This window comes from Coffea arabica, chromosome 3e, assembly GCF_036785885.1.
Source record: "Coffea arabica cultivar ET-39 chromosome 3e, Coffea Arabica ET-39 HiFi, whole genome shotgun sequence".
NCBI lineage: Eukaryota > Viridiplantae > Streptophyta > Magnoliopsida > Gentianales > Rubiaceae > Coffea > Coffea arabica.
Window position 1 is genome coordinate 41,647,985 of NC_092315.1, and position 12,123 is coordinate 41,660,107.

The window sequence follows — 12,123 nt, forward strand, 5'->3', positions numbered from 1 at the left end:
CAGGTTCATTTGCACGCTGATCAACGAAGACCACACTTCGTGAACTCCCTCTTCCTTCTCCTTTATTTGCTTTCTTGTTCGTGAACTCTTTCTTTCTTCTCCTCTATTATTTTTCTTTTTATTTTACCTGCTGGTTTTGGAACAAATTTTGCTGGTTCTACATCCCTCTCACAAAATAGATGAAGACTTGTTTAATCCTGGAGAAACGTTTCGATACTCTGAAATAGTTTCTTAGGACAGTGCTTTCAAGCACGACTCAAGTGTTCAAGTGTTAGCATTGTTGTAGCCGTTTATCCAACAATAAGAAGTATGCCAGATCTTCTTCAGTTATCGAAACAGACTTCAAGCACAGGACTGTTAGTCTGTCAAAACTTGGAAAATCAGAAGGTAAATCCAGCAACCAGGACGGGAAAGTATAGACACTGTCAGAACACGTATAACATCCGGCAGCTGCAGTCAGATCCACTTCAAGCCTTTGGACTCTTTTCACGATGGCAAAGTCGATCCATTTGTCGACAGCAGTTGCATAAATATATGACCCGCCCAAGTCAAAAGCAATTCTCAGTCGTTCTAATGATGAACCTTCATGGGAATCTAAGACTTGATTAACCCAATCTCGATATTTTGGTGCTTCGATGTGGCGTTCTTTAACCCCATCGAACATAAGCCGCATTGTTTCCGATGCATCAAAATCCAAATGGCTACCATAAACTTTCCAGAGGTTCCTCCACCTACGAGAAAGGATACTTGTCCTTGCTGCCTCTTTCATCGCCATGCGTGACAATATGTTTCCCAGAATTTCTTCCGGCAACTGATCAATCCAATCCTGCAAAAGCAATATTTCCACATTCAAAAGACAGGTTTGAACAAGTTGTATGGTAAAAAAAAAAAAGTAAAGCTTAATCTCTAAGACACAATCAACATAGCAAGAAATACAAGTTTTGATCAGATATTTATCTACAAAAACGCAGGTGCAGATTAATATGCAAAGTAATATGCCCACGCTGCCAATATCCAATATTGGATATATAGCTAGCGAAAGAAGACGTGATTTCATATTCCAAAGTACTTGATAATTTAAAAGGCAACAAAGGAGAATGAACAATTCATCTTTTTATGATTGTTTTTCAATGAAAACCCCTAAAAATTAAAGAAGCTGATAGATAAGATAAGCCCAAGACGCAGCAGTGTGGCAAATAAGATAAACTCAAGAATAAACAATCTCAAAAGAAAAGGGAGACGAGAGGAGAGAAGCTTTCACCTTCTGGCGGGACTGCGGTGGTGCACTACGGGCCTTCTTCGCCTTTTTCTCCATGGAATGCACACAATTAGCTGCTACAATAGCCAAACTTCAAGACGTTTTTGTTGAACTTAGAATAGCCAAACTTCAATCGATGATTTAATGATCCTTAAAACCATCCATCAGCCTGGTTAGCTTAGCGTGGGGAAATCTTTTTCCTCATAGCAGTAGGAATTAGTAATGCTTAATAATTGCGGATTTGGATACATATTTGAAGCAGGAGTGGGTAACCAACCGTTAAAACAATAAATTGCACGGACACCCCTTGAGGTTTCGTATGATTACAATTATTTCCTTCAATTTTTACTAAATCGCAAAGAGCCTCTATTTATAGGGAACAGGTATTGATAAAAGTCGTTGCTTTAGTAATTTTTTTTGGGAGGAAACATATGCTATTGAAATACACAACCTACTACCATTGCAAGGATAAATCAATTTAATTTAGGGGTTGCCCTTATAATACAAAGATACCGCTCTATTACAGTACTATTTAAGTTTTCAGGCATGTATGGTAAGTTAAAAAAAAAAAAACACTAATATCACGTTGGCAGATCCCAAACCCCCTAATTTCCGACGTATTTTTGGAGCTTGTTTTTTAACTGCACTAAAATGTGATTCATGTGATCAACACTAAAAGCTCTTGGGTACGAATATTTTGTACTCAGTTTTTCTATGACTAGCAACATATAAATTTGTCAATATACTTGAGATGTTGAGCTGATACTTAGCTACTTAAAAATCTATTTGCTGAGTTGGAAATTATCTCTTTGTATCTTAAATCACACAAATACATTTTTTTGTGTAGGTCGTTAACACAAATTCATGCATTTCTTATCTTAGATAACTAAAAAAATGCGTCGTATAAATTATGAAATGTCACTCTTACTCGATTACTTATACTGATTATAGATTCTAATTTTGAATAATTATTTAATTTATGTTCTTTCTGTTTGTATTTAAATTATAAATTTTTAATAAAAAAGAAAGTCAAAATCCATAATCTACCAAATTATATCCTTCAACGAAATTATTGTAATGAAGTAGTATGTATACAACACATTATCTAAAAAGCAGGATTAAAAGGTGATTGGATTTTGACTTCACATATTGATAGGTTACATTTTTGTCATAAAATTCACAATTGTTTTCCCTTTAATTTCAACCAAATATTCCAGTAATTGACAGATACTACTTTTATTTGGTAATTGTGTTGGTTGTAGGGATCGAGAGCAAAAAGAGGGATTAAAAACATAATTTTTACCAAATTTCTATGCAATTCGACATAGGCATGTCAAGGTCTAACTCTATATGTCCGGGAAGATCGGGATTTGGTACATGATCTCTAAAATTCGAATTGAAGTTGCAAGAGTCGGATGCTCCATCAGATAGATAGTATTTGATTTCAACTAGGACACTAGCTACTTTGTTTGTTGAGATGTATTCTTTCTTTTCGGATAAGATGAGATTTGTTATACTTTGATTCGGCTAAGTAATAGTAGTTTACTAATATTAGGAAGCAAGGACAGAAAGGCATTATCGTTTGCCTTATCTTTTCTTTTTTTCTCGGGTCGAATAAAGTAGTAGTAGTAGTTTTGGGTTTTGTATTGTTCTTATTCTCAGGAAGAAACGAAAGGACGGAATTCTTTCTCTTTTCCTCGGGAATTCATCTCATCTTTTTGGGAAGCATGGCCGCAGCAATAACCTCCAATATTTCGCGCGTGGCGTTTTCCATGGAGATGAGATAAACTTCTTATTCTAGTCAAGAAATAACAGAGGATAATTGATTCATCTAAAATTGTGAAAACGAATTGATTATTTTATGTCTTTTATTTACTGATATTCGTATGTTCTCTGATTTAATTTCTTACGGTTATTATTTTATTTATATATCAACGACGTCTGATATTTATTTTAATCTAATAACCTAAAACCAGTTAGAGCAGTTAAATCCGTAATTGTTTAATTACTTTAAATTAGTGGTGACTAGTATGATTTGATTCATGTCAAAGAGATATATGAACTAACTTAAAATAACCCTCGTAGCATGTTATTTGGCTAAAACAGGGTTTCTTTAATTCTTAAGACAATTGGGAAATTGAACTCTATGATTGTACCTAGGGTTATTTCTTGATTAGGGAAGTGATTAATAGTCGTACCTTGATCACTGATATAGTAAGGAAAAGTTGATTATCATTGCATGTTTGACCATTATAACTTATTTATCAGCGAATAAATGAAATTATCATTGCATCGATGATCAATTGAGTGAATCATCTTCGAAATTATTTTTTGGTTAGAGATTATTCATAATTGATTTAATTTTGTTAAATTGTCATTTAGTTTTAATTTTATTTAATTTATTTGAATTGTTTAATTATCCTCAATTATATAAAAATTTCCCAAACTTTGAGCTTTAGAGTAAATGAATTATCCCCAGTTCCTGTGGATTTGATCCTTCTCACCCTATATACAAAATTTATATTTTTCTCATAGGTATTCATTATTGTACAGGCTCGACACCTATCAATTTTTGGCGCCGTTGTCAAGGACTGGCGTTAGTTAATTTGTTTCTTTTTAAATTCATTTTATTTTTAATTTTCTGGTACTTTTCTATTTTATGCCCCTTTTTTTTTGTACAGGTGAATTAATTTTTGATCCTAAAATAGAGAAGATTCCATGTAGAGTAAGAAAGGAGACTAGAAAACACAAAGAGGAGCAATCAATTGCTGCATCTCCGAGGTTCCATTTAGAACTCGAATTGGCGGATTCTTTTAGTGCCATCTTGAGTGATTCTAATCAAGAATACGTCATCATGGTTAATGCTCGAACTTTGAGGGAGTTGGCTACCCCAAATTTACACCAACAACCACTTTGCATTACTTTTCCTGCTTTAGCTGATAATACCCCTTTTGAATTAAAATCTAGTCCAATTCACCTTTTACCGCCTTTTCAAGGTCTTCTAGGTGAGGAACCCCATAAGCATTTGCGAGAATTTGATGTTGTGTGCACAAGTATGAAACCCCCTAGGATTATTGAAGAACAGACAAAAATGAGAGCATTTCCTTTTTCTCTTAAAGATTCGACAAAAGATTGGTTGTACTATCTGCCAGCAGGTTGTATCACAACCTAGGCACAGCTAAAGAAGAAGTTTTTAGAAAAATATTTTCCTACATCCAGAGCTGCCAGTCTGAGGAAAGAGATACGTGGCATTACACAGCATCCTGAGGAGTCTCTTTATGACTACTGGAAAAGATTCAAGAAGCTGTGTACTAGATGCCTTCAGCACCAGATAAGTGAACAATTGCTGATTCAGTATTTCTACGAGGGTTTACTCTTTAGAGACAGAAGCTTTTTAGATGATGCCAGTGGAGGCGCCTTGGTGAATAATACTCCTCAAGAAGCTTGGGAATTAATAGAAAGGATGGCAGAAAATTTTCAACAATTTGGCACAAGAAAGGATGTCCATACTCGCCGAGTAAATGAGGTAAATGGCTCATCAATTCAACAACAATTATCTAAATTAACTTCGGTTATTCGATAGTTGGCTGTAGGAAATTTGCAGTAGGCCAAAGCATGTGGTATTTGTAAGGACACGAGTCATCCCACAAATAGGTGTCCAATATTACAAGATGAAGGAGTTGAACATGTAAATATGACTAGTCACGTGCCCGTGCCAAGAGAGGAGTATCAGCCATACTCTAGTACCTATAACCCAGGTTGGAGTGATCATCCGAACCTCATCTATGGAGGAAACAGACAACAGAACTTTATGCCAAACAGACAACAGGGGTACCAACAACAATATCAGTATCAGCCACAAGCTCGTTCTTCCAATTCAAGCCCATCATTAGAAAACATGATGAAAGAACTAACTGCTAACACTATGTGGTTCCAACAGAAAATGAAGTCTGACATGCAAAATAGTAAGGCTTAAATTAATCAGATGAAAGATAAATAAGTTAGATGGCAATATCAATCAAATCGTCTGGAATCCCAAGTTCAAGAAAAATTGCTATCTCTATCCGAAGTGAACCTGAAGAATGTAAGCGCCATGACCTTAAGAAGCGGGAAGGAAGTTAAGGGACCCGAACTCGTGACTTCAAAAGATAAGAATAAAAATCGGATCAAAAAGGAGTTTCAGAAGGAAGGAATGAGAAGTGTGAATTTAGAGGTAATTCATGATTCTATAATTAAAGTTAGATCTAATCCACCGCCTTTTCCTAATAGGTTGGAAAAGCCAGAAAAGCAAGACAAAGAGAAAGAAATTCTAGAGGTTTCGAAAGGTAACAATCAATATCCTTTTGTTGGATGCGATCAAGCAAATACCAAAATACACTAAATTCTTTAAGAACTTGTGTGTCAACAAGAAGAAATTGAGAGGGGATGAACAGATCGTGGTAGGTGAGAATGTCTCAACGATTTTACAAAGAAAATTGTCACCTAAATGTGGGGATCCAGATATGTTTACTATCCCTTGTAAGATTGGACATTCTAAAATTAAAAATGTCATGCTAGATTTAGGGGTTTCTATTAACGTGATGCTTAAATCAATGTATGATTCTCTAAATTTAGGACTTTTGAAAGAAACAAGGGTAATAATTCAATTGGCTGATCGTACATTTGTTTATCCGGATGGAGTAATTGAAAATGTTTTAGTGCCAATAGATGGATTAATTTTTCTTGCTAATTTTTATGTGTTTTACATGGATGTTAGAAGTGCTCCAAGTCCATCACCCATTATCTTAGGAAGACCCTTCTTGAGTACTCCCAAACTAAAATTGATGTTAGTAAGGGTACTCTTATAATGGAATTTGATGAAAAAGTAGTCCATTTTTATATTTTTGATACAATGACACATCCTATTAACTCTCATTCTGTATTTGCCATTCATGCTATTAATCCTTTTGCGTGAGAATTTCCTGAATTTAATTGTAATGGTAAATTGAAAGTTGCTACGAACAAGCATCATGGGTTGAAAGCAACTTATAATGTGAAAATAGACAAAAAGTTAAAGAAGAATGTTGCATTCAATGGCGATCTAGATCTTGAAAAAATGCCACGAATTGCAAGAAAGCTCGAATTACAACCGAATTAAGAAATGATACTTTATGTCTAGCACAAAATATTAAAGAAAGGCGTTTATTGGGAGGCAACTGAATTAGTTTTTAGTTCATTTTTATTATTTTTGTTTCAGAATTCTTGTGTTTTGTGTGTTTGATTTTGATTTTGTTAATTTAGTGGACGGAAGACTAGCCCTTCACAAGGCACATCTGCATTTGACTTACGGGTCCATTATTTTCACAAGTGCAGAATTTTAAGATTGACGTGTCTGCGTCTTCTGGACATGTGCAAGGAAGAAAATTCCCAAAGTCATGATCAGAAAACTCTCAGTCTTTATGATGTGCCCGTGCTTCCTGAATGCGAGCTAGGAAAGAAATTTCACGATGTAAGGTTAGAAGACTCCCAGTCTTTTTGACGTGCCTGCGCCTTCTGATCATGCACTAGGAAGAAATGCCTTCCTTTTACTTTTCTTTTCCATTCTCTTTTTCTCTCTTTCTTTTTCTTTCTTTTCCTTTTTTCCTTCTCTTTTGCTTTTTCTTTCTTTCTGCATTCTATCTTTCCTTTCTTTCTTTTTTCTTTCTCTCTTTCCACTCTCCAGCTACATGACGGACTACCTAGGGCTCCTGTTCACCGCTTATCTCTGCCGCTTGCTACTCCCAGCGCCATCATCGTCATCCCTGCCAATTTTGTGTCATCAAACATGATGCAAGAACTTGGACGCCTATTTTCATCACGTGGGATTCAACCCTCCTTTTGCTCCAGACTCGTAGCCGATTGCTACCCCCTCAGTTTTCAGAGAAGTTTCGTTGTCCCTTTTACTTCATATTTTGTTCTTTATTTCTTACATTGAGAACAATGTAAGATTTAGGTGTGTGGGGAGAAGTATATTAGAAAAATGCAAATGTAGGTATTTTTGTTGGAAAATTTTTTGTACGATTTTTTTTTCAAATTTTATCCAATTTTTGCCTATCTTTGTGCATATTTGTTATTGTCCCTGATAAACGATGGTTAGACATCTCAAAATTTTCTATTGCTAAGATTTTATACTTTGACGCGTTAAGGATGACATGGTTAAGTTTAAGAGAGTCTTTTTGGTAAATATTTTAGATTTTGTAACTTTTACAATTTTTAGTTAACTTTTCTAGGTATTGTAAATATTTTTCTGACATTTTTCATGTAAATTGGTTTACCTATTAATCATAGTTCTCCATATTTGAAAAATGAAGAAGACGTGTGGTTTTTACTTTTATTTTGGTACTTATTTATGGATTATGTTTGGCTGCACTCCGCTAGTTGTCGTTGCCTAGTAATCGGGGGTTTTCACCAAAAATATCGACTTTCGCATTAAAAAATGGTGATTACTATGAGTATGTGGTTTTTAAGTGATGAGAGTTGAGTAACTGGGTTCCTTTATTTGGCTGATATCAGACTTCGTGTCAAAAGGTTTGAATGGCTAAAGACTAAACATTCCTCAAAAAAAAAAGAGAAAAAAAACTCAATTGTAGGGATATTTTAGAAAAGAAAAAAAGATGCGCTAGTAGTGAAAAACGTGGAAGAATGCGAATGAATTGTTAGCCTGCTGATCCATGGAACTTAATGTTGAGATTTTGCTTAATAGTCAAACTATTTGCTGACAAATGTTGGTTGAATATTTTATATTCCTAGATTAGTTAATCGGGAATTGGAAAAGTCTTGGGTTTTAAAAGCTAACCGGAGAGATATTTTTTAGAGATTAGTCATTAATGCTTTACATGTATTTTAATTATAACGTGACAATAGATAATTTGAGTAATAACCATTGTTTGAACTCAATGACTTAGTAGTATTTTATTAGTTATTCTCATGCTTGAGGACAAGCATGACTTAGGTGTGGAAGAAATTGATAGATTGCATTTTTGTCATAAAATTCATGATTGTTTTCCCTTTAATTTCGACCAAATATTGCATTAATTGACGGATTCTACTTATATTTGGTAATTGTGTTGGTTGCAAGGGTCCGAAACAAAAAAGGGATTAAAAACATGATTTTTACTAGATTTCTGCGTAATTCGACGTAGGCACGTCAAGGTCTAACTCTACATGTTCGGAAAGATTGGGATTTGGCACACGATCCCCAAAATTCGAATTGAAGTTGCAAGAGTCGGATGCTCCATCAGATAGATAGTATTTGATTTCTACTAGGACGCTAGCTATTTTGTCTATTGAGGCGTATTCTTTCTTTTCGGATAGGATGAGATTTGTTATACTTTGATTCGGCTAAGTAATAGCAGTTTACTAATATTAGGAAGCAAGACCAGAAAGGTATTGTCTTTTGCCTTATTTTTCTTGTTTCTCGAGCCGAATAGAGTAGTGGTAGTAGTAGTTTTGGGTTTTGTATTGTTTTTATTTTAAGGAAGAAAACAAAGGATGGACTTCTTTCTCTTTTCCTCAAGAATTCATCTCATCTTTTTGGGGAAAATGGCCGCAGTAATAAGCTCCAATATTTTGTGCGTGGCGTTTTCCATGAAGATGAGCTAAACTTCTTATTCTAGTCAAGAAACAACAAAGGATTTGATTCATCAAAAATTGTGAAATCGAGTTGATTATTTTTATTTATTTTATTTACTGGTATTTGTAAGTTCTCTGATTTAATTTATTATGGTTATTATTTTATTTGAATATCAAGGGCGCCCGATATTTAATTTAATCTAATTACCTAAAACTAGTTAGAGCAGTTAAATTCATAATTATTTAATTGATTTAAATTAGTGGTGACTGGCATAATTGGGTTTGTGTCAGGGGGGCATATGAGCTAACTTAAAATAACTCTCGTAGCGTGTTATTTGGTTTAAACAGGGTTTCTTTAATTCTTAAGCAATTGGAAAATTGAACTCTTTGATCGTACCTAGGGTTATTTCTTGACTAGAGAAGTGATTAACGGTCATACCTTGATCACTAATACAGTAAGGAGAAGTTGATTGTTTTCGCGTGTTTGATTGTTATAACTTGTTTATCAGCGAATAAATGAAATTATCATTACATCAATTATCAATTGAGTGAACCATTTTCGAAATTATTTCTTGGTTAGAGATTATCCATAATTGATTTAATTTTGTTAAATTGTCATTTAGTTTATATTTATTTAATTTATCTGAGTTGTTTAATTATCCTCAATTATATATAAATTCTCTAAACTTTGAGCTCTAGAAGAAATGAATTATCTCCAATCCCTGTGGATTCGATCCTACTCACCCTATATGCAAAATTTGTATTTTTCTCGAATAGGTATTTATTATTGTACAGACTCGACACCTGTCACATATAGCACATAGTAATTTGACCAAAATGAACCCAATAAATACACAGTAAGGATGCCAATGAGTCAAGTCAAATTCAAATACTAATATATTTGAGTTTGAGCTTGAAGATATTTACCCTAATTCAAACTTGAAATTGGCGAATATTTATTTGGGAAAGGGAGCCAATATCGGTGCTCTTATATAAGGGCCATCTACACTTTATATTAAAATATAACTATTACACTATCCCCACATTTGGTAAATAGTAATCGCCTAACAAGGAAGGGGTTTTGGTGAGAAGACTTCTAAGAATAAAGCAACATGGTCCTATTGAATTTGATTTAATAGTTTTAGCAACTTACTATTCCATTATCTATGAATTTTTTTGTGATTACACCTGACATATTTCTTAATTTCCATAAATCTCTTTTCTAGGCGCAAAGGCAACACTAGTATATCATTGGCACCAAATGAATAAATTGGGAAATTCCATCACAATATTATGACATATTCAAAACTATTTCTTGATGATACAACAAGTAAAAAGTTAGTGAACTAGACTAAAATATCCAAAAAATGCGGTTTAGATACAAATATTAACATAAAATAGACTGTTAAAAATGCAATGCATTGTAGCAGGAACATGATTTGCCTTGAATTAAATCCAATAATAAGACAAAAGTCCCTTGACCTTAACAGCTTGTCTTACTTTTTAAAGCTATTATGACTAATCAGAATCTGTGCTGCATATGTAAACGAAATCGTTGCAGTTGAAATCCCCTGCTTTTTCAACTCTCAAACAAACAAAAAAATTTCAAGAATTAATGCTTCTGATGAGTTCTCTCTATTTCAGATACTTGAATCTTTTCCAGAGTCACCCGAAGGATCAGCAAAATGCTCTTCATGATCTGATTAGCTCGATCCAATACCTTCTTTTCTATCTCTTCCATCTCAGCCATAAGTTGTTCAAGTTCATGCAACTCCAAATCTTCAACACGGAGCAATTTTCTCAACAAGAGGCAATTGACTAGTCACGAAACAATTGACTAGTGGCCTACATTAAAATAGAAAAAAAACAGTAGTTAAATATTTAATTTTCTAGTTTTGGATACTAAATTTATAGTAGTGAAATATTTATACTCCATATTGCTTATCTAACACATGATATACGGTAACGATAAAATTCTTTTCATCAGCTTACTGAAACCAGATAAGTTATGGGGTGTGGTGATCACATACAACAAGATGGGTGGACTTGTAAGATTAAAGCAACATGATCCTGTCGAATTTGATTTTAGGAAAAAATGCACTTTTCATTCTCAAAGGTTGGGTTGATGACTAATTTCGTCCTTAAAGTTTCACCAAGAATACATTGCATCCTCAAAGTTCCTGAATTTTAGCAAATTAGGGACAATTGACAGAATAACACTCCATTTGGACGGAAATCTGCACGTAAGAAGCATGCCCCGTTAGAACCAACTTTGCACCCAACAAAAAATGGGTAAAACCTGTTCTTGCTTCATTTATGTCCTCTCCGCTCCTCTACTTGTTGTAGTCGTAAAAAAATTTCTAGCCACCCTCACCATTCTAAATCTAGTCATTTGCTGGCAAAAAGGTTGACATAAATGGTCGACATCCACTTATTTATGGGTTATAGATGACTTGGATTTGAGTATCTATCCAAATGCATTAAATTAGCCCAGCCCATTTAATTTAATTTAATTTAATTTTTATTTTTTACCTATCAAAAAAATATATAATAGAGGAAACCCTATTTGCAAAAATAGAGGAAAGCCATAAAAAGCTGGTAGGTTGTTGTTTCTTTATCTTGTATAGAAACTACCAAATGTTTATAACTTTAATTTTAGGGATAATTTTAGAAACCTCATAGGAGGATTTTGACTATTGCAGGTAGGTCCCCTCTAATTTAAAAGATTACACCTACCTTCTCTACCATTAGCATTTCAGTAACAATATAAACCCACTATACTAAATTTGTCCTAAAAACCCTAAAATACCCCTTTGTTAGTTAGAAAGGGGGAAAACTCACTCATGAATTTCTTCCACATTGTGACTATTGCAATCGACATAACTACCAACCTAACGAAGTCAATAAGCCACTTTAACTTAATCCTCATATTCTGATAATTTCGAAAGCCCAACTTTGCAGCTCTAAAGTTTCCTGTGCAAATCAATTATGACAATTAACATTTGCATTCAACCTAATCTTTATCTTCAAATTTTTTTGCTTGAATTTTGCATCTAAATTGACCAATGTCATTATTCAAACAATTAAAATGGATGCAACCTTGTTGATGCTAAAATAATCTAACCCACCAAAAATACCAACATGGAGCAACCAAAAGCAACATTAGAGACCACATTCTATGTTTTTAGGCAAATTTGATTATAGTTCTTATATACCAAAATTCTTTTTTTTTTGCACAATTGGTATAATAGTGTAATCTTCCTCAATCTATGTTT

The 12,123-nt window shown here is 33.9% G+C and overlaps 1 protein-coding gene across 1 annotated transcript; it reads right to left on the bottom strand.

Moving 5' to 3' along the window:
- Window positions 1-271: 271 nt before the first annotated feature.
- LOC140038517 (F-box/FBD/LRR-repeat protein At1g51370-like) lies at window positions 272-1,315 on the bottom strand. The gene is made up of 2 exons (XM_072083895.1): window positions 1,262-1,315; window positions 272-826 (listed from the first exon to the last, which is right to left on the bottom strand). Exons 1-2 carry the CDS (start codon window positions 1,313-1,315, stop codon window positions 272-274), a joined length of 609 nt encoding a protein of 202 aa, XP_071939996.1.
- Between the last annotated feature and the right edge of the window lie 10,808 nt (window positions 1,316-12,123).

What these genes read in the sequence shown, in the direction of transcription:
- LOC140038517 (XM_072083895.1), bottom strand. Translation starts at nt 1,315, where the DNA reads ATGGAGAAAAAGGCGAAGAAGGCCCGTAGTGCACCACCGCAGTCCCGC. An exon ending in CACCGCAGTCCCGCCAGAAG is followed by an intron (nt 827 to 1,261) that starts GTGAAAGCTTCT and finishes TTGCTTTTGCAG; the next exon opens with GATTGGATTGATCAGTTGCC.